General features: G+C 53.1%; 4 protein-coding genes across 4 annotated transcripts; 1 reads left to right on the forward strand and 3 right to left on the reverse strand.

The window, feature by feature from the left end:
- Positions 1-15727: 15727 nt before the first annotated feature.
- PHYSODRAFT_467445 (hypothetical protein) lies at positions 15728-16093 on the reverse strand (the record flags this gene model as incomplete). The annotated part of the gene is made up of 2 exons (XM_009518790.1): positions 15728-15968; positions 16032-16093. The coding sequence occupies 2 exons, from the start codon at positions 16091-16093 to the stop codon at positions 15728-15730; spliced, it is 303 nt and encodes a 100-aa protein (XP_009517085.1).
- Positions 16094-16948: 855 nt separating this feature from the next.
- PHYSODRAFT_470326 (hypothetical protein) lies at positions 16949-17206 on the reverse strand (the record flags this gene model as incomplete). Its single annotated transcript, XM_009518791.1, has 1 exon — positions 16949-17206. A coding segment is annotated over one exon (258 nt), but the record flags the coding sequence as incomplete, so codon positions are not given.
- PHYSODRAFT_309974 (hypothetical protein) lies at positions 17207-18488 on the reverse strand (the record flags this gene model as incomplete). Its single annotated transcript, XM_009518792.1, has 6 exons — positions 17207-17341; positions 17380-17631; positions 17696-17825; positions 17936-17975; positions 18109-18188; positions 18283-18488. The coding sequence occupies 6 exons, from the start codon at positions 18486-18488 to the stop codon at positions 17207-17209; spliced, it is 843 nt and encodes a 280-aa protein (XP_009517087.1).
- Positions 18489-21462: 2974 nt separating this feature from the next.
- Positions 21463-22470, forward strand: PHYSODRAFT_294802 (hypothetical protein; the record flags this gene model as incomplete). Its single annotated transcript, XM_009518793.1, has 1 exon — positions 21463-22470. One exon carries the CDS (start codon positions 21463-21465, stop codon positions 22468-22470), a length of 1008 nt encoding a protein of 335 aa, XP_009517088.1.
- Positions 22471-23132: the final 662 nt, after the last annotated feature.

The following is a 23132-nucleotide window of genomic DNA, read 5'->3' on the forward strand; positions in this document are numbered from 1 at the left end:
AGAAGCCGTGGCTTGGGCACACGATGTAGCTGCGGCAATGCATATTGCGTCGCCGCCGACTCGGCGAGCACGGTCGAGCACGACTGGAGTGTGTCTGCCGGAGGGCAACACCTCAATGACCACATGCAGGAGCATGCTCGGTCTGAAGGCAAAGGCCGCTGCGCGGCAGGGATCGTTGGTACGGTCTGTCGCGGATAGCACTGTGCGGCGTTGGGACAACAAGTGTCCATGACTCGGTGCCGAGATGGCTGAGTCTGAGTATGCGTGCATGCCATGCAGCTACGCTTAATGCAGGACAAGCTATACGCTGTCATGGGTGCCATAGCCCGAAGACGTGGGTAACAGAGTAACACGTCAAGTCACGCAGACTCAAACTGCATCCAGGCTGGTAGATGCCAAGTCCTGGTCGACGATGTTGACCCAGAGCCAAGGAAGGGTAGCTGCCCGTGCCACCGGAGTCTGCTGGCACAGTGACTCGGTGCTGCAGGGCGGCGCGAGGTTAGACGGCCGGCTGCCGCCTGACCCGCCGGTGTTCAAATCATAAGTGGGGGAGGGGATCGGAAGTGCCCTTCCTCCCGAGGTCTCTGGCATGAGACTTGCTTCGTCGTAGAAGCCAATGTAGTGGCTACATGGTGCAGCTACTCACGAAGTATTGCACGAAGGTGCTGGACCTGATGCATCGCTGCTCAGGTCCCATGGTCATGGTGACCAATGGCCAGCAACCTTGGCAGTGGCTACTGTTGCTGCTGGACCGAAGATGGCACGCGCACTCGCTGCTGGAAGACTGCCTCGGTCAGGCAAGGACATGGCAGCCAGTCTGCGGCTTGGTCCGCGGACGATGGCATGTGTACATGCGCAACACCATGCCGCAGCGTGATGCTGTTGCTACACTGGACGCGGTACGTCTACCGGCAAGGTAGCCATCAGCACCACGCCGAAGCTCCAGGCTGTTGCTACGCTGGGTGCGGCACGTCTGCCGACCAGATAGCCATCAGTCCCGAGCATGGGTGTTACCCACGAGGGGAGAACCCGAACGTGTTGCCTTTGCAGACATTCACAGTTGGCGCGGCACATACCGCACCTGTAAGGCGCGAAGCCATACGCGTGCACGCGGCACATACTACCTGTGAGATAGTCGCGGTGCGTGACGCTCACTGTGCGCGTGGCACTTGGTGTACGCGATGTACCCGCAGTGCACGCGACCCTTCTTGTGCACGTGGCACTTGAGGTGCACGAGGCACTTATGGCAGTCGTGGTACGTGTCATACACGACATGCCTTTGGTGTATGAGGCGGTGCCCTCGTACACCTTGAGGTCCTGTATGGACTGTGTGCCATGCGGTCTTGCGCGCACACCGACCTGGTGTTGGTCGCCGCGACGCATGATGCAATCACCGGTGACGGAGGGCAATACACCCCACACCACGATGAAGTACCCTTGCGGTACCCTGGTGTCGAAGGAAGACACCTTAGCGTCGGCGACGTGATGGCCGTGACGCGCTGCAGGGCTTTAGACAAGTCCGCCGCGTTGCTCTGTATGATGAGTGGGTTGCTGGAAGCAGCCATGGTCGCTCAAGCAAACACGACGTTGAAGCATGACGCTTCACGGCTGTGGTCAGCGCTTGACCATAGCCCATGGGTCGAGCCGACGTATTCGGCCGACCGGCACACCGTGCTGTGACGAGCGGGGCCCTGTCGGTCCGCTGTCATGGCCGGAGATGAGCAGCACAGCTCTCTCCATGGTTACGCTACGCGCTGGCCGAAAAGGTGCTGTCCCTCGCGGGGGGCACTACAGCACGAACGTGCCAGCGGGGCCCGAGGGCCATGCGACGCCAACTGCTGGCTGTCTACGAGGGACACCGCAAGTTTGGAGGCACATGCATCCCGTGCCGAGGCACTCTGCGCCTGCTTGCGCTGTGGATACGGCCACTTAAGGCGTCGGCTTCGCGGCCAACATCGCCGAGGGCAGGGGGGTTCCGCGCAAGTCACTGTGGGCGTGACGATGAGGCGCGCCAGCCTTGCGGCGGCGGCGCCCGAGAATTCGACCTTTGGGTGTTCGGATTATCTCGAAGCTGATTGGAGAATCAGATGTGATTACCAGATAAGTGGGGGAGGATGTACAATCAAGAGTACCCATTACATGAAGAGTGACGGGTGTCACTCTCCCGAGTACATGGTACATGGCACCAGTAGCTCCGCAAGCCAACCATTTGAGTTTGTGTGGGCTTTTGTATAGTTAACTTGTAGTTTGTATTAAGACCAAGTTAACCTCTACCAAAACACAGTCAGTCTTATAACCTACTCCTTTGTAGCAAACCGTTCCCTTTGAGGCCGGGAACTGGTGAACTGCTGTTCACCTGAATAGTAATAACCACACGCACTTCCTCTGTGCATTGTGCTGTGTGACCCCGTCACACGCTGAGTGATCCGGGGTCTGTAGCAAAGAGCAAAACTTTCTCGTACGTTGTAAGTAACGTTTCGAAAATATTTTGTAGGAGGCTTCAATTTGCTAGACTCCTACAAAAAAATCGGGCAATTTTATCGGTGGCCCGCTAGCTGACATCATGGCACCACCCTACGGGACCTGGGTTTTGGAAACTTCCTGATTGGCTTCTTCGTATACCCGAGCTTCGCGAAGACATTCGCCAAGAAGCGCAGCATCTACTTCCAACAATGCGGGTTTACTTAAGATTATGCGGGCGAGGCTTGGTAGTCGAGTGTTGGTTAGGAAGGAAATCCGAAAGTGAATTAGAATGAGTTAGGCCAAACTAGCTATCATATCCTAGTCTCCTATGCTTAAACATGAATCGTACCAACGCATACCTCCTACTTCGTCGTAGGAGAGGCGGGGGAGCAAAAAGTAGATGTTGCAGATCGTATCCAGAAAGGCAACTTCAACTTGCCTTTCTCTCAGCCAATCAGAAGTGTCAAATCTAGGGGCTCCGCCAATCAGATCCCAGTATTCCACCACGTGTACCACAATTGCCTACCTTTGGCAACAACTTCACAGCAAGCACGTGCCTCGATACGGAGACACACAACTAGACTGCGAAGTGTACAATCGCAACACCCCCACTCAATTTGTAGTCTACCCGAGCATCTCAGTGATGTTACTGCGCTCGACCAGATAGCGAAGCCTCTTCGTCGAGAGTCCCTTGGTCAGGAAATCAGCGAGTTGGTTCTTGGACTCAACGTAGTCGAGCTCCACAACACCACTCGTGATCTTCTGGCGGATGAAGTGATAGCGGATGTCGATGTAGCTTGGTAGCCGACATTCTTCGCCAACGCCATGGCGCCTTGGTCGTCCTCGTAGATCACCGTAGGTCCAAGTTGCTCCGCACCCAAATCCTTGAGCAGCAGTCGCATCCACACCACCTCCTTCACACATTCGCGGAGAGCCATGTACTCCGCCTCAGCCGAACTCAGCGCGACCGTCTTCTGAAAAGTCGATCGCCAAACCACGGGAGCACCACACATCATCAGCATCATTCCGCTTACAGAGCGTCTGTCGTCGCGGTTGCCAGCCCAGTTGGCGTCCGAATACGCGACGAGCTCCGTGCCAAGAAATCCTTCGTAAATGATTCCGAGATTCTTGGTCTTCAACAGGTACCGTACCACACGGATACCAGCATCCCACTGCTTCTCACCGGGGTTCTCCAGAAAACGGCTCAGCTTGGCCACTACAGCTGAAATGTCCGGTCGAGTTCCACACGCCAGGTACATCAAACTTCCCACGAGAAAGCGATACGGCTTCGACTTCATCTTGGCCTTGGCCTCCTCGGTTTGGGGTTCGTCCGCCTTGGTCAACTGCACACTTGGGTCGAGTGGAGTCAGACACGGCTTCGCATTCTCCTGGCCGAACTTCTTGATGATCGACGCGGTGTACGCCCGCTGGCAGATGCCCAGTGTCTTCGCCCATGTCGTAGTCGATCTCAATGCCAAGGATGAATCGAGCGCGTCCAAGGTCCATAATGCGAAACTTGTCCGCGATGCCTGCCTTTACCGAGTCAATGATAGTCCGCTGGCGAAATGCAATCAGCATGTCGTCGACGTAGAGACACACAATGCACTCGTCGTCACCAGCACCTCTCGTGTAGACACACGGGTCGGCATCGGCAGCTCGCAATCCCATGCTCTTGAGATGCCGGTCGATCGTCCCGTTCCATACGCGAGGCGCTTGCGTGAGTCCATACAAACTCTGCAGTAGCAGGCAGACGACGTCATCTTCACCTTGAGCTTCAGCCAAATCCAGCAGTTCTCGATCTCCTCTTCGACCTTTCCATACAAAAACCCAGTGTCAATGTCACTCTGGTCAATCTCCATTCCGTCGGCGCAGCACTTTGCGAGTTTCGCACGAATGGAGTTCAGGTACACCACCGGCGAGTAGGTCTCCTCGTAGTCGATTCCATGGCGCTGCGAGTACACCTTGGCCACGAGACGAGCCTTGTATCGAACGACTCTCCCCGTCTCATCGCGCTTCAACGCGGACACCCAGCGGCAGCGCTTGTGTTTGGGCACCAACTTCCATGTCTTATTCTTATCAGCGACTTGAGCTCACTTGCAATCGCTGCCTTCCATTGGGCACGATCCTCACTCGTAATCGCCTCTTGATACGACCTTGGCACCTCCTCCGTTGCAGCCATCAGCATCCCACCGTGGATAGTGAGTTGGTTCTCGTCTGACTTGGCGCGACCTCGGTCCACCTTCTGACGCTTCGTCCTGATCTCGGATGGCGCAACGACTTGGTTCTTGCGAGCTCCGGGTTCCTCAGGATCGTTGGTCTCTTCAATGTGACGAGCACGAGACCGAGTAATCATCGGATGGGTAGTGTACGGAACGATTGCTCCATCTGTCGTCACGTCATTCGGTTACATAGTCGGGCCGCCAACTTCAACTTCAGTCGAAACGTCGCGAACAGGCACCAATGCAGGTACTTGTTCCGAGCTTGGGCCCGTGGCAATCGGTTCGTCATCGTCGTCGATCTCCAGGCGTGTCATCAGGTGGTCGGGCTCAGCCGTCTCCATGAACTTCACAGTGCGCACGATTTGCACCTTCCTCGTCGCGACGTTGAGAACGCGGTATCCCTTCACACCATCTTCGTAGCCCAGGAATCGACACTTGAACGCCTTCGCATCCAGCTTCCGACGCTTTTCATCGGCGATGTGGGTGTAGCCGAGTGCACCAAACACGTTCATGTTCTTGAGTTGAGGCTTGGCTCGGTGCACGATCTTGTGGGGTGTCTTGACGGTCACCGAATTCGGGATCCGGTTCATGATCCAGGCCGCCGTGTTGACAGATTCTGCCCACCACTTCTTGTCGATTCCTTCATGGTAGAGCATGCAGCGCGCCATCTCCACCAAACTTCTGTTCATGCGCTCAGCCAATTCATTCTGCTGAGGCGTGTACGGCACCGTCTTGTCATGCTTGATGCCGTTGCGGCCGAGGTAGGCTTTGAACCCCTTGCCTGTGTACTCGCCGCGATTGTCCGAACGCAGGCGCTTGATCGTCTTGCCCGTTTCGTTCTCCATAGCTTCCTTGAAGATCTTAAACTTCTACAGCACCTCCGATTTCGCCTTCATGAAGTACACCGTCACGTGTCTCGAGTAGTGGTCGATGAAGGTCACTGCGTATGTGCAGCCTCCAGGTGTCTTGATCTGCATCGGACCCATGACGTCCGTGTGCATCAAGTCGAGTACACCTGCACTCTTGACCAAGTTGTCAGGGTGACGTGGGAAGTCGTCAGCGGGCACCTTCCCCATGCAACATCCGGCGCATACGTTATCCATCGACACATCGCCCGCGATGGGCGGTACCCCATCGGCCATGCTCAACAGCTGTTCGTAGCACTTGTACGGGATGTGGCCGAGACGGGCGTGCACGACGGCCCATGGCTCCTTACGAGATGTCGTCGCCGCACGACACACCTCGTCCCCCACTGTCATCAGCTTGTAGACGTCTCCACAGCGCTTGGCCTCCATCACCGTCACGCCGCCAAAGCGAAAGACACACTTGTCCTTGCTGAATTGCGCGTCGACGTCCTTCTCGGCCAGCTTCGACACCGAGATGAGGCTCCCATCAACTTCCGGGATGTACAGAACATCCGACAATGTGACGGACGTCCCGTCCATCAGCTTCATCCGACGGCGCCCTTTGCAACTGCGTCGATCTTCGTGCCATCCGCGATCGTAATGCGGGCTGGCGTCTTCAGCTCCTTCATGGACATGAACTTGTCCCGGACGCTGGTCATGTGCGAGCTGGCACCGGAGTCCACAAGCCGCTCCGACTTCGCCATTGCACCCGTAGCCGTGAACGCGAAGTCCGACGCCTCCTGCGCGGCTTGTCCCCGTCCCACATCGGCCTTCTTCGTGCGGCACTCTTGTTCCTTGTGCCCGAGCTTCTTGCAGTAGAAGCACTTCCCGGAGAACCCGCGCTTGCGGAACTCCTTCTTCGTTGCAAATGCCTTCTCCCGAGCCGATGTCGAATCCTCAGAGACTTCACACCAGACAGAGCTTGGATCGCGTACGCCAACGTCATGTTCGGCGTGTACGGTACTGATCATCCGGTGCTCTTCCGTCAAACCGCCCAGCAGCAGCACGAGTTGGCGAGTCTCGTCCAGAGCTTCACCAATCGTCTCCATTTGCAGCACCAGCTCCTTGAACCGGTCCACACGTGCCGCGAACCGCGTCCCGGGCTCCATCTTGAAGTTGTGCAACATCTTGGTCACGACGAGCCGATTCTTGAGAGTGTTGCGGTTGAACTGCTCCTCAAGCAGGCGCCACGATTCAGCAGCGGTTGTCGCTCCACGGATGTAGACTTGGTACGTGAGGCTCACGTCCCCAGCGATCACACCAAGGGCCTTCAGATCGTCGGTCTTCCATTGTACCGTGGAGCGGTCACTCAGCTTGTCGAACTCTGGGTTGACGATGTGGGCCAGCAGTCCCTTGCGCGACAGCTTCATCCGCATGTTGAACTCCCAGTGGAAGTAGTTGTCTTCCGCGAGCTTCACGGTGTCTACGTAGCTTGGGCTCATAACTACTTGAGATTATGCGGGCGAGGCTTGGTAGTCGAGTGTTGGTTAGGAAGGAAATCCGAAAGTGAATTAGAATGAGTTAGGCCAAACTAGCTATCATATCCTAGTCTCCTATGCTTAAACATGAATCGTACCAACGCATACCTCCTACTTCGTCGTGGGAGAGGCGGGGGAGCAAAAAGTAGATGTTGCAGATCGTATCCAGAAAGGCAACTTCAACTTGCCTTTCTCTCAGCCAATCAGAAGTGTCAAATCTAGGGGCTCCGCCAATCAGATCCCAGTATTCCACCACGTGTACCACAATTGCCTACCTTTGGCAACAACTTCACAGCAAGCACGTGCCTCGATACGGAGACACACAACTAGACTACGAAGTGTACAATCGCAACAGATTTCGAATAACTCTGGGGTTGTGTGGAAGTCGTGGAAGCAAAAGATGAACGGCTTTTTGAAGCAGTTTCAACAAAGCATGAGATCAGCGGCGGTATCCGAACTTGCTCAAGCTCGACAGCAACTAGAGGAGTGTGCAGAAGCAGTCGCACGAGATGGGGAGGACGAACGAGCTGGATTTGACTTCTACTTTGCTAAGCAAAGGTACACAGAATGCAAGGAAGAGTGGGCTGGCTTTCAACGATAAACGGGTTTTGAACAGAGCGTTACCTCAGCGGAACAAAGTTCGTCTTTTTTAATTCGTCCCCCACGCTATGAGCTACGTAGAACACCGCTACAACCCATCAAATGTGACGATGGAAGCGTATCAAGTGACCCCGCAGAAATTACCCAAGGATACCAAAATCATTGGGGGAAATTGTTTGGGGATATCCGCTACAACCAGGGCAGCTCTAAGCCGATCAAAATCTGCGCAACGACGTATTCTTGACTCTGTTGGGCGCAAACTGAGCTCCGAGGCTAAGTGAGCCTTGAAAGGGATCTTACTGACAGCAAGTTCGCTTCAGCAATACGAACCATGCGGTCGCATTCTGCACCGGGGCCAGATGGCTTCACTTCGTCTTCTATCAAGTCGACCCTACTGTGTTTGGAGAAATTTTGCTGATAGTGTTTCGTTATCAACTGAAGTAAGGTGAACTGTTACCGCATCAGCGATATTCCTCCGTTGTATTGTTGTTCAAGAAAGGGGACCGATCCGACCCTGGTAATTTTCGCCCTATAACTTTGATTCCAGTGGAAGTTAAAGTTCTGTCGCGAGTGCTTACATATCGACTGAAACCCTTCATGTCTTCACTGGTCCACCCCGACCAAAACGGTTTCATTCCCGGGAGATCTATCCACCACCAAGTTATGCTGGTACGTGATCTTCAGCACATGATCTCGACACGGAATTGGGGCTTCGCATTAAGTGGTAATGCTCAATACGGTATTAATACAGCACCCCATGCCTACTGTATTGCTACTGGGCGCACCACTATCTGGCTTATGTATTAGCTGCATTACTATAGTTGTAGTTTGTATTATTACGGTCGTAATACAGACGGGCCCATGTTTACCAGTACGTAGAGTGCCCGCAACTGGCATTGAATCCCAACACTTTAGCTTGCAATGGGCTTGAATAGAACTCCTGCTGTCGATCTGGGCTCCCGTGGCATGGATGACCGAGATATCGAACCACCGAAACGCGCTCCATCCTATACTTTCATTCATTATTATTTAAGTTTTCTACGAAATGCACACGACTCTACAGTAGACTACGCAACAGTATAGCAGCAAACTACAAAGCAGCACTCATCTACTTCCAACTCCGCCGAATTGATTCCGAGATCAATCGTATCCGGTCAGTTCTCAATTCGTACTTACTAGCTGTGAATCGCACTTATGAGGATACTATAGTTTATCCTAGTAAATCTTTGGGAGAGCATGGTTACTCGGTATATTCTATGCAACAGGGTTAGTACTGGACGAGGGGGTATCAATATCGTTAGCACTGCATTTGCTACTCAACCAAAGGATGATGATGGGATGGGCGTACCAGTAATCGTGGCGACAATACGAAGACAGCGTTTTCTGTTTATTCAGAAATTCGTTCAAGCGCTAGACACTCAAGTGGATGAACGCTGAATGATCGACCTATTGCTGAATTACTGAGACTTCGGAATGGAGCTTTCTCACGACCATGGTCTAGAGACTTCTTGTTTCAAGAACCCCATAAACCACCTAAATCGAAGGCAACAATGCTCCCGCTATGGTGGATAAAATTGCTACTAGCCTGGCGGCGGCTGAAGTGGCCGAACCGCTACCAACTCCGGTACACCAGGGCTAAGAAATTTCAATTTGCATTATTTACTCCAGTGTGGTGGAATATATCGTCGGCCTTTCAAGTTTGGCATCCTCAAGACGACGCTCGTGAACCACTTGAATCAGGAACTATCAAGTTTCGGTGTCTTTGCTGCGAGCTCGCAAGGCGTAAGAAGTGGTGTCTGTTTGGTTTTCTAAACGAATCTCACCGTTAGCCCACTGCGCACGAGTTCTTTGAGAATATGTCGTCTGTGTTGCAACCTCTACTTGGAAAGAAACTGGACCTGAAAGACATCTTGAAGTTATATCATCAGCTGACTCAAGTTTTTCATCGTGTGCTGCCTGATCCGGACGCTGGGGGGATGAATGTGATTGTTCGTGGAGTTGCCCCTCCATCGTATGGGGTCGTCACAGCCAGTGGCACACGTTTTTCCCGAGTTGTGTCATCAGACGCTGGTCCATTCAACTCTCACGGAGATGATATCGCTACGGCGATGTCTGATTCCTATTATTCATGATGTGATGCTGAGACTATTTCTCGGAGACCTTATCGTGATATTTCCTGAGGTCGATAAACCCCATCATACAGCAATATGTTTGAGCAGCGTGCGTACCGATTGAAACAGTCGAGCATTGCTTTTTCGCGTGCACCAGACTGGCGGAGACGTGGCAAACGCTTTGGGCTCCATGACGTCAGGCATTCAAGGTTAAACTGGAGTGGCGACTACTGCTTTTCTCGAAATCCTCTGACCTACAGGATGACCGGAGGCGACACTACAAAGTCCTGCTACTGCTGTAGAGGGTACATACCGCCATTGTGTTCCATGCTACGTGGCGGCTTCGTAATGATATCTACTTCCAGGAAACGGAAGTCCAGTAACCAAGTGTACCAAGTCTTCTTGCTTCCTTTGGAAGACACTGCCAATTCATTTATCGACACCCTGAAGAGTTGAACATCAATGCAGAACTAGTTGCCTCGATACTTCAACGTTTGGGTTTTGCCAAACCCACCATGGAGCTTGTATACCTCCTGCGCGTAGAATCTGGATTCCACGGATTTAATTTTTAGATTTAGTATTTTGTAGCTATCAGGCAGAACGTTTATCCGCAACTAGTTAATCAACGTATTTCCTTCCATCCTAAGGACGTCTTTGCCAGCGTTATCCGTCGAGATAAGTTAAATACCAGGCGTCTGGTTAAGACGAAGTGCTCTTTGCTTGCTCGCAATAACTAGACGGTAATTCAGCCAATAGCAAACCGCCCCCTGTTGAATGCATGGGATGCCCATGCGGGCGACGCTCTAGGCTGCGCTAGGCTAGCGGCCAGCTACAACAGAGATGGCTGCAGGTATCATCAACACGAAAAGCACTGCATAGGATCATAGGAACAAGACGGAAACGCGTGTACAGTTATCTGTGTTTAAGCCGCTCTGCCGATAACGACCGCCGTGGCAATGGGACCAGTCCGCATGCCTTATTTCTTAGCGATAGCGGGCCACCGATAAAATTGCCCTAAATCATCGAACATATGAGATTTCTGTGAGTGACGGAGCCGAATCGTCTATACGTTTTCCGGTTCATCACCTATTAGCTAAACCACGAGGTGGGTGTACTTCCCCCAGAATTTCTGTCAGGGCGAAGTCGAAATGGCCGGTGAGAGCGAGCCCAACAGGGCGGCAAATTGGTGCATGCTCTTCAACTAGAGCGAGATCTCGGCGGGCACAAGACCTCAGATGTTGGTAGATCTGGATACGGACCCGGATGTCATCGTTGGAGTCATACTGGTGATGGTCAAGAAGTTGTACGGCCTGTTGCGCTCGACGTGCGAAAGGAAGTGGCATAGTTGCAACACAAGTCCAGGAAGAACCGACTAGAAGTCACAAGAGTCCACCCGAGGTACTAGGGTGGATTATATAAGGAGTTATCTGGAGGCCCGTGATCAGGGCGAGAACTGTCCGGCAGAATTACAATGGTGAGTCATGTCTCCACTGTAGCTACATTGAAGCGGCTTGCATCAAATGCATTAGCGACGGTGTGTGAAACTTTCCGTTTTAGTGGTCGACAGCGTATTTGAACAAACTAATGATAACGTTAGCGTGAGAAGCCCCTCAAATGGCCTGAAGCAATGCTCGATGTGAAAACACTGGTTTAAGCGCCTGTATCGAGTTGGGCGTACTAATTTAAGGGGTTGCCTTTTTTTTGGTTCTTATGCAGATCAGGTCTAGGATTTGAACATGCTGATTATGAGACCGAATCGGTAGACCACCCACAGGAGTGGAAGATGACACGACAATTCTTCTCTATCTGGATATGCTCCGTTCAACGTTCTGCTCTGCCAAGTAGTAACCAAGCTTCTTGTAGACAAAGGTGGTCTGAATGAGCAGACATTATCCAGTGGCAAGACCCGATGCCTCACTATCACGTCCTTAGTCACTTCCTAGTACCTGCACCTCTATTTGCAATATTCTGCTGCTCTTCCGAGTTGGTACCGTAGCCGCAGCAAGATGCATTAGGCGGTAAGGTTACGGAAATAGCCGGACAGGTACGGTATTGGTATTTTACATTGTATAGTATTGGTATAGTGAAAGCTATAATAAAAGAGCAGATGTAGGGCGGTCTGTGGAAGCTTCTAGAACGAGCTTCCAACCACCCGACCTGCGGGGGCGGCACCCACTTCTCGTTTTGCCGTCCTCCCTCCAAAGACCTGCTTCCGTTCTGTTAAACTGGTAGCACTTGTTGGTCCCAGCAACCTGACTCAAGAAGCCCATGCCCACCATCGCCCAGCTACGCGCCGAGATCGATCGGCTTAACCAAGCGATGGCGGACCGCACGCGAGTGCCGAGCAACCTGCCGAAGTTCACCGGCAAGCGAGGGGAGGATGTCTGCGAATGGAGGTTCCAGATCGAGAACGCCTGTCGTATCAACAACGTCCCGATTAAAGACGAAAGCCAACGACTTCCAGGAATCGCTGGCTCGGCAATGGAGAAGCCTGCCTCCGGCTGGTTCCTGCACTGGTCTTCGACGACTCAACGCGAAGAGCACACGTAGGGGATTTTCCGTGAGCATGTGCTCCAACACTTCGAGGCGTCGAACTAACAGGCTGTTCTGCGCGAGTAGCATCAGCGGCTCAAGCAGACAGCGGACATTGAGACGTACAACGGCGAGTACTCAGCCCTCATCTTCCGCGTCGAAGTATGAGCGTCCTCGAACAAGTGCTGAGCTACGCGAAAGGTCTTAAGCCTCGCACGCGCAGCTGCGTCAAGCTCGAGAACCCTCAGACCAGCGACACGTTGGACTTGGCAGTAAAGTACGAGGTGACCCACTTCGTCGAAGAAGCACGCGACCGCCAACCCAAGCGCGACAAGAAGTTCTCGGCAGCTGAGCAAACGCAAGCCCAAGGCAAGCCTTTGAAAGGGAAGCCGTTCCGCGGGAAGGGCCGTTTCAAGCCGAGAGGTGAATCCAAACGTGCTGAGGGCCGTACCTGTTTCCACTGCAAAAATCCTGGTAACATCAAGGCCAACTGCTTTCTCTGGAGGAAAGAGCAGGAGAAGCAGGGAAACGGGCAACCACGTCAGTGAAGGAGGGCCTGCTGTGGCCAAGAGCGTAACCAGAACACATAAGACTGAGAATATAAGCCTTAACGTTCTGTGTGAAAACCCTCTGGTCTACAAGTCACGTCCGCTGTTCTCAGTAACTGGTGAGATCAGCGTGGGTGACAAGTGCCTCGCTACACGTAGCATGTTGCTGGACTGCGGAGCCACCACGATCTACATGTCAAAACGTTGGGTCATGGAGCACCAGCTCCGATCGAAGAAGTTCAGCGACAAGAGCATTCGCGTGAAGCTTGGGGACAACCAAATCGTGGAGGTGGAGCTGGAAGTTCTGCCTTTGAAGATCCACATGTCAGGTCTAGACGAGGCGTACCAGTGTGTCGCTGTCGTCTATGTGATACCCGACGAATTCGACTGCATCCTTGGGATACCTTTCGTTGAGGACACGCAGTCCCAGATTGACTGGAGAGGTCGACGAATTTAAGGAACAAGAGAGAACACTCTACGCTGGAAGCGGACAGGTGACACCTGTGGGCCGATCGAGGAAGGTGGACCGGTGATTGCCTCCGGGCTTCGGAGATCTGTCGAGGCGAAAGGCCTTTCGGCGAAAAGATCCTATTCCTGTTGAGGCGCCGCGCTCGAAACGGATGTGAAGTTCACGGACGACGCTGTTCGCACTGTAGCGCAGGAGGAGGCTCCAAACGTTGTCTGCGGACGACGTGATGACGCGCAAGCTGGCAAGCGTTCAGCTGTAGAAGCCGACGTTGCGACATCCGAGCGCGAGTGTACTGTACGAGAGGCCGACGAGCGAAGCAGTACCAGGGACAAGGACACCGTTGTGAAGAAAATGTTCATGATGGGTGTTATCGACGAGAGTGGTGTACATCACCCGCAAGAAACTGCGAAAGTTCCTGAGAATCAAGACCAAGTCGATCGAGGAGACTGACTTCATGTTGGTTCTCTCGAACGAGACGATCAAGCAAGTTGCACGCTCACTGCAACGACGAGACCAACCCGACAATGTTGATAGTGCGAAAGAACAGCGCTATCTGGAAACGGTCTGGGACAGTTTCCGTGAAAATCCAGCCTTCGATCTCCTAACAGAGTACAAGGACAACGTGTTCCATCCTGAGCTACCCGAATGTTTACCAGAGAAGCGCGACATTGAGCACCGGATCGATGTGAAGGATCCAAATCTGGCGATGTCCCGGCAACAGTGGCGACAGTCTCCTGAGCAGCAGCGTGAGATCGTGCGTTGGGTCGAAGACATGGTGAAGAAGAAGCTCATCCGACCAAGCATCAGTCCCCACGCAGCGCTGACATTCTGTGTCCGGAAACCAGTCGGTTGGAGAATCGTTCACGACTACCGGTATCTCAATTCGAACACTGTGCGCCAGAGCATCCCGATGACGAGGAAGGAAGACATCTTGGACGCCATGTCTGGAGCATACTGGTTCTCCACGATTGATCTGATGTCCGCGTACTACCAAGTGCGTATGCGGGAGGAAGACATCAAGTTCACAGCCTTCCAGGCGCCGAACGGACTGTGGAAGTACCTTGTACTCCCGATGGGAGTCTACAACGCGCCAGCAACAATGCACAGGCTCGCCGAAACTGTTCCGAGACTTGAAGAACACGAAGTCATTCTACGACGACATCTACATCTTCACCAAGTCGCCGAAGATCGAAGATCACCTGGAAGCGCTGCGCGAGACGTTGGATATCTTGCGCGACAACAAGCTGTGCGTCAAATTGTCCAAGTGTGTCTTCTGTGCCGACGAAATTCAATTCCATGCCTTGGTGACTTCGTCGGGCGTAACGGAGTTCGGATGGACCCAGACAAGGTGCAGACCATCAAGGACTGGCCTGTGCCGCGAACGCAAGAGGAGCTTCACAGCTTCCTCGGTCTAACCGGCTACGTGCAACGCTTTTGTCCGGATTACGCGTCGCTAACAGCAACCATGCTCACGCTCCTGAAGAAGAAGACCAAGCGCAACGCGAAGATCCAATTCAGCGACGAGCAGTTGAGGAACTTCAAGGAGTTGAAGCGGAGGTTGTGCAACCCACCAGTGTTGCATCTTCCAGACTTCAGCCAGCGGATGCATCTGCGGACGGACGCAACAAGTTCGCCGTTGGTGGAGCACTGTTCCAGATCGTCGATGGTGTCGAACGAACCATTGCGTACACCAGTCGAAAGATGAAGTCCGCGGAGCTCAACTACCCTACGCAGCAACAGGAGTTGTTAGCCATCGTCCACGCCCTGGCTGCGTTTCGAATCTACTGCTTGGACAAGCCGCCAATTGTCGAGACCGACCACAAGAGTCTTGAAGGCCTGCTCACACAGAAGATGGTCAACCGCCGACTTGCGCGCTGTTATGATATCCTCGCGGAGTATCAACCGACGTTCTCGTATCTCCCCGGAGCGAAGAATGGCATTGCTGACGCCTTGAGTCGAAGATCAGACTTGCAGCCGGAGACGAAGTTCTTTCACGACTGGAGTGTAACAAGCTTCAACGATACCTCCTTCAGTCTGGCGATCAGTGAAGTGACCAGCGACTTCGAGTTGATCGCACGCATCAAGAAGTCGTATGAGAAGGACCAAGATGTCCAAGCCATCTTCGTGGCGATCAAGAGGCGCAACTCCAACTCGACGCCGAAGCGTGAACACCACCAGCAGAAGAAGTACCGATGCTACTCCGAAGCGAATGGTTTGCTATGGTATCAAACGCTCGCCGACGATACTCCACGCGTTGTCGTGCCCAACGATGTGAAGTTGCGACAGTCAATCATCAGCGAGTGTCATGACAGCAACTACGGCGGTCATCCCGGTGCTTAGCAAACGTACTTGACGCTCGCGCGCCAGTGGTACTGGTCCAGGATGCTGAAGTCTATCCAGAGCTACATCGCCGACTGTGAGCCGTGTCGACGGAACAAGCACCGGTTGACGAAGCCACCTGGCTTGCTCGAACCACTGAGTGTTCCAGACGAACGATGGAGGTCGATTTCAATGGACTTCATCACCGAGCTTCCACGAACGAAGCGGAACGTTGACTCCATCTGGGCCGTCGTCGATCCATTGACGAAGCGTTGCCATTTCGTACCAACTACGAAGAAGTTGACGGCCGAAGGTGTTGCTCGACTCTTCATCGACAATATCTGGAAGCTGCACGGCATGCCAACGAACATCATCTCCGATCGCGACCGGAAGTTCGTATCCGCCTTCTGGCAGTATGTCTTCAAGTCCATCGGGACAAAGTTGAGCATGACCGTAGCTCACAGAGCCCAAGGCGACGGACAAACAGAGCGAATGACCCGCACGGTGGAGGAGTATCTTCGCTGCTTCGTTGGTCCACTCCAAGATGATTGGGATGTCCATCTCGCAAACGCCGAGTTTGCCGTGAATTCTGCCGTCAACACCAGCACGAAACTTGCACATTCGAAGCTGATCTGGGGTACATCCCGCTCAACCCTCTTCAACTCGCGGCTGAGCAACTCACGGTCATGAGTCGGCACGGTGCTGATTTTCATGAACGTCAAGCGACCATTCTGCTACAGCGTCGTGAAGCGTTAGCGCAAGCGCAGGAACGGATGCGTGGCATCTACGACCGCAATCGCATGGAACAAGTGTTTGACGTTGGCGATCGAGTGTACTTAAGCACCCAGAACCTCGATCGAAAGCACTCTTGTCTGCCGAACTCGTCCAAGTTTAGTTTAGTCCGAAGTGGATCGGTCAATACACAGTTGTGCGGAAGATACACAATCACGCGTACGAGCTTAACATCCAAGCTGGTAACAAGCTGTATCCCGTCTTCAACACTGGCTCGCTCAAGCCCTACAAGGACCGTCGCTTGTCACGGCCCCACGACGTTATCCTCGCGGATGGCAGTGTCGGCCAACTTGTGAAGCGGTTGCTCGGGAAACGTCGCCACAAACGACGGACCCAATTCCTTGTGGAGTGAGTGGGCGAGGAGAAGCCTACTTGGGAGCCTGTCGAGAATCTTGGACAAATTCCAGACCTGATTGCAGCGTTTGAAGAGCAACGGCGTACCAAGCGGAGAAGACGGAGTCGGAAGCAATAAAGAAGGCTCAGGACCGATGTATATTGCCTTGCATACTCTCCTAGTTGCGGCTGACTTTGCTCTTCTTGCTTGATTTCTTTTTCGGTTTCTTGGAACGCTTCGGGCGTGGTTGAGCAACCCGATAGAGGGCGTGCACCACAGTGAGCGCATCCAACTTGCTCAAAGGCTCCAGGCGACACGGTGGACTCTCACCTTCCTTGTAATCGTTGAAGGCCTGGACTGGAGCGCCTGGACCCTGAATGACGACCGTGAAGCAGTGCTCGATGGCATGTTGTGCCGCGTGGGCAATGTAGTAGCCCTAGGGAAGCTCGCGAACAACTTTCTCCATCTCTTCGACGGACCACATCGACCGTTTCTGGTACACCTTGAACAACTCCACGTAATCGAGAGAGACACCGTCGGCGCGGAGGAAGTTGAAGAATGCATCGATATCCTCAGAACACCATTGGGGAACTCGTATCCTTCCTGGACGCAGAACCGTTTCCAGTTGTCGCTGTTGACGAGGCCTGGGCGTCCGAGGCCAAAGCACGCCGCTTGAAACGCGTACAGGAAACAGAGGTTCGTGTCCGACGCACCAGCGCCACGGAAGTTCTTGCCGTAGAACGCGATGAACGAGAGATCGGTACCAGCAGCCTTCCACTTGTTCACTTGGTTCATGCACCAGTAGACGTGTTTCAAGTGCTCGGGCCACTCCCAGCTGAGCTGACATGGCTTGTACTCCCACTCCACGAGAAACGAAATGTGAGGTGGCTCTCCATGACGGTCAATCAAGCGTCGAACGAAGTACACAGCGTCGGTGTCGTGGAGATGAAGCCCTTGGATCCGTTGCAGAGCTGGAAGCACTCGGACCTGATGCAGAAGCTGAACCTCGATCGGGACGTGGCTTTGAAGCTGGCAGAACCTCGATCGGGACGTGGCTTTGGAGCTCTACCAGCAGCTCTGTGCTGATTCGCAGCTGTTGTGCTCGTTTGGAATCATGGATTACTCTCTCCTGATGGGAATCAACGAAGTGGAGTATGTGGTCGACGAAGGTAGCAGCACGGACGACGAGATGGATGCAAACACGCCTACGCAGTCAAGTGCACAAGGTACCAAGGCAGGACACAACCAGCAGCGACCTTCTGTATACAACCCGTTCACGGAGAAATCGATGATGGACGCACGCAGTGGTGGTGTTCAGAACTTGGCCAGGTCGCGCACCAGTACGAGGAGACACCGCCGGACTTGATGGTTCACGCGCAGGGTCCACCGATGCAGACGCCGACCGCGGCGACGCTACGCTCGCGTCAGCCAACACCAAGATGGCATTGGAGGGTTGAAGCGAAGCCGTCGGATCAAGTCCTTCCCACGTCAAGCTCAAGCGGCAGCTCGGACCCGGCCGGAAGGAAGTCGGAGAGCTCCGTGAACGTAAGGTCCCCGAGATCGGTCTCCAGGAGCGAAGTTGGAGCCGTCGTCATCACCGGGCTCAGATAGCCCGCAGCAGCGAGAAGATCAGGCACGAGGCCGAAGTCAGGCTCGGCCACCACTCGGGTGTGGAGCGGCAGCACTGCAATCTCTTGCAAGGCAACTTGCTGGACCATGACATCCACCGAGGGAAGTCTTTCAGCGGGACCGGCTCCTCCCGAGCGGGGCGTTGCTTCGCCAACGACAAGATCGCTAGCAGCATCAAAACCATCGCCCTTCGGAGCTAGCCCTAAGACAAATACACGCGGAGTCACTTGTGGCTTACCCAAGCAATTTCCCGAATGAAGGTGCGAGAACGAGCGGACGCGACTCTTGAAGGTGGGGTGAGTGTTACGGAAATAGCCGGACAGGTACGGTATTGGTATTTTACATTGTATAGTATTGGTATAGTGAAAGCTATAATAAAAGAGCAGATGTGGGGCGGTCTGTGGAAGCTTCCAGAACGAGCTTCCAACCACCCGAACTGCGGTGGCGGCACCCACTACTCGTTTTGCCGTCCTCCCTCCAAAGACCTGCTTCCGTTCTGTTAAAGTAAGCTCACACACTGGTCTCTCTTATACATGTATAGTGAGACAATTGTATTTGATTCGATATGCAAACTATGTATTGGACGTCTACGCCACTGTGTAAAGCAGCACGGTCTAGTCGTAGCTACGAGCGCCTTCGAGCAGAATGGCGGCCAACCCCACGTGGATTGGCATGCTTCGTGCGATGCATCGCTTTACAGGGTGAATATGCCGCCTGGGGTTGCTGCTCATCCCCTCCGTAGCGAATATGACAACCTACGAGAAGTGCTTGGCGAGGGCTTCAACTGTGACCACGCAGTCAAGTGTACGACTTGCGCTTCTTCTTCACGTAACCGGTGCACTGAGTGCCGCACGTAGGTCCCTGGAACGTGCTGACCTTGATGTAGAGCTTGGGGGTGCGGTGAGCCTTGATATTGACCACAATATCGCTCTCTTTACCCCCGCCCCCGATGAACTCATCTCAGTGTTAGTGCCGCGAACTGCATCTGCCCCACCACTGAATCACTGTCCCTATCCTCGGGCTTGGTGTCCTCGTTTTTCATTCTTCTTGTCCGCGTCTAACGTCGCCGTAGATGCCCCGCATCACCGAGCCGCTGGCAACTTGATGATAGTTGCCGGCGTCATGGCTTTCGTATTCTGCTAAAGTTAGGCGTTTGTCGCCTAAACATGGCGAATGTGATCCAATCACAAGTTCAAAGAAAAAGTACGCTCTGATCACATCCAAGACCTGTTCTGCATAAGACCCATTTAAAAATCTTCCTACAGAGGCAGCAAACGATTAGAGATTAGAAACACATTTTACTTGGAGGTAAGCCCACTCATTGTTGTGTTCATGATTTTCTCGCTTGACTTACATAGAAACCTTCACAAAACGGAAAAAATGGCAACACGTACCAGTACAAGAACACACAGAAAAAGAGCAATGCGCGTCGAGTTAGCAACAGGATTCTCGCTCGGCATCGTCACGGAAACCACGATTGCTGTCTCTGCCCCCACACAATCTACGGAAACGCGCACATTTTAGTTAGTTGGGCACGCTGATCCACACCAGCCCAAGCTGCATAAGGTACGAGAGATCCGTAAAAATCCAAAAAGAACAAATGTTGGCAGGTACTTTCTGTGGGAATTATCAGAGCTTATCTGAGAACTGTATATGTAATCCTACACCATCAATCTAGGGGCCGCTTCGTTTTCCACTTCTCAGTCTTGCTTTTGCGGTAGCCGTGGTAGCCACCCCCACCCTTATCAGGGATTATACTTCGCTGCCATGGCTCCGCTTGAGCAAAACTCATCTACACAAATGACTACCTGCATGAAACACTACACACCGGCGCCTCTTGACGGACTAGAGCAGCATAACGACGCAGATGCAGAAACGGATCAGCTCGAATAACGATGCTTGCGCGTCCTCCTTGTGCGCAGTCGTGTCTGATGACGCGGCGCCACGGTGCAGGCCACGTACTTTGACTGGTCGACGCGCCATATCCGTGTCGGACGTCCTGAGCAACGAGCAAGTGAACGTGGCGACTGCCGTCAGCAGCGTCGTGACCACGTATCTGTTCCCAAAAGGAAGACAGCGTTTAAGGAGCACAAACTGCGACCTTACTTTCTTTACGAACTGCATGTCCTCCTACATGCACACCTTTTAAAAGGGTTGACCAGTCCACCAAAGTTAGACGAATTAGTACGCCGCGGCACCGCTGCATGTACATCCTCGAATTGCTAGACGTATTTACGATCACAATGTTACAGCCGCATCCTGCGGTCTGCTGCCTGCTCGTCGTGAGCATCTGCAGAACACCACTCACGTTCGAAAGGCATTACCGAAGGGCCCGACTATTGGGTTGGGTATCATTTAACCTTCCTAACTTTATATTGATGTTACCTTCTGAACTACGTAACCTGCCACTTTGGATTCAAAACAGTGCAAATATAAGGTGTGTGTACTTGAAATTTATAACAACACTGCTACATACGGTTGGGTGGTCCACATATTTTGAATTAATCCCTAGCTGTTATTATAGCTGCTCCCTCCAATTGGGTCCGTACAACGTGTACCACATTGCACTACCAGGATAAGTACAACATAAGATAGTGTTGCATATCGGCGCTTGCATGTAGCGCGAGTGTTACTAATAATAGCTCGATCAAGCATTTCTACACGCTATCAACAGCGCGATCGAGTACTGCCGCCGTTAAGACGGATACCTACATGCACTTACCCCGTTCCACAAGCTACCGTATTTTGTCGGGCTGGTCGCGTAGTTCGATTGTTGAGAAAGTTAGGATCCTTTCGGTAGCACCGCCACCCGTTCTTGTGTATTAATATCAGACTTGGTAGAGTATTCATACCTTGGTTCTAATATACTATGTTTTAGGAAGCTGCATATTTTGTATGTATCGGCTGTCAGTTCGAAAAAATGGCCAAAGCAGGCGTCTACCGCCCGAACCACGGGCCGAGGCCGCCTCTCCGCTTGATTTGCGGTCGTTGGCTACCTAGGGCTTCCTGACCTCATGGTGCGAGGAGCTGCGAGGTCGCGTTGCGGTGGAATCCTCCGGCTCAATGAGACTGTTGTCTCCTCCTGACAGCCAGGAGCCTGATCAAGAACCGTCAGACGAAGGAGAAGAAGCTAAACAAGACGACGGGCGGCGCAAACACATGGGGAAGATATGGCGCGCGTGTGAGGCGTGGGAGCTGCTGGCGCTCGTCGGTCACTTGGACACCAAAGTGTTCCAAATGCTGCTGAGGCACAAGTGCGCCCTACGAGTCGGAAGGGGGCTCTTCAGAAACGAAACACTGGAGGACATCGAGAGAGACGAAGAAGACGACGAAGAAGAGAAGGAGGGTGACAGCATGGGGGAATTTACTGAGGAGACATTCAAGTTCAAGTGCAAACGTGATCGGGACGGGTTCATTCTACCACATCTGGATTTTGCCTTCCTTGTTGGAGATCTGGAGAGCTCGGGGCCTTCATTTGTCGAAAAGTGGGAATGGGTGTTTCTCGGGAGATCGATTGGGTATGAGCCTAGTGCGGCCTACTTGCAGACCAAAGCTCGCATCCTTAAAATGCCGTTCCCGATCAGGCCTCCGATCCCGAGATCGATCGAGATTCCAGTCTCGATCCAGATGCAACTCCGTAGCAAAGACTATCAGACAGCTATGTTCCTAACAGAGCTCCGCGAACTCGTTGACGGCATGATACTGCGCTCGCACCAGCTTGAAGCTGACAATACGGAGGTGGAATCGCGTCTCGACTGTGCCAGCACGTTCTCCTACCGGATTATAGAGCTGAGACTGTACCTGACAGATTTCAGGCTCACCAGCGAGTGTGGAGAAAGTTTGCTAGCTGTTCCAGGAGCTGGAGTCCCATTCGCCGTCTTAGAAATGGGTCTGGGGACAGGCGACAGCGACGAAATGACACACCGTGAAGCTTTCGCCAAGTTCTTGAACGGGGCGTTGATAAGACCGCAGGAGCAAGTTTCCTCGATTTCGACGCTGGAGATTTCGATTAATGGTCATGGCAGGCGGAGGCGTTTTACTCAGTTCTTGCCGTCTCACAAACTCCGATAAACACGCTGCGGCTGTCAGGTATACCATCGGCTAGCAAGCGTCAAGAACAGTGGAAGTTAATGGCAAAAGCTCTCTTTCGCATGCGCTCGTCCAACTGCGGCTTCTACTCATCCATTCGCGGTGTTGACTTGAGCCATCTTGGCTTAAAATTTGATGCTGTCTTGGATATCGTCGACGCTGTTCAAGAAAATGACGATGAATTACAGCTGTCTCGAACAAGCTGGATATTCTGGCAGGGCCATCCATGAGACTCTGCACATCTTTGACGCAGTACAACAAGCTATATCTGATGATCCTGAGCAGGACGGGGCACTCGTGTTGTTCCTCGACTTCATGAAGGCGTACGACTCACTGTCACGGACTTTTTTACTTAAGGCACTGCGGCAGCATGGGTACCTGAGCAGTTAATTGAGACGGTGAGAATTCTCCACGACGGGACCACGGCAAGCTTCCTGGCCAACGGATTTCAGTCTCGGCAGGTCAAGGTGTCCGGAGGAATCAGGCAAGGCTGCCCTCTCGCACCACTTCTTTTCATCTTGGCGCTGGAAGCACTGTATCAAGAACTCGATCGTCACCCAGAGCTCAAAGGAGTTCTCCTGCGATCAACTGGCGGAGAAGTGGAAGTCAGGGTAGCAGGATATGCTGACGACACCGCAGTCTAT

The sequence above is a fragment of the Phytophthora sojae genome (genome assembly GCF_000149755.1).
Source record: "Phytophthora sojae unplaced genomic scaffold PHYSOscaffold_1, whole genome shotgun sequence".
In the NCBI taxonomy this organism is placed as follows: domain Eukaryota; phylum Oomycota; class Peronosporomycetes; order Peronosporales; family Peronosporaceae; genus Phytophthora; species Phytophthora sojae.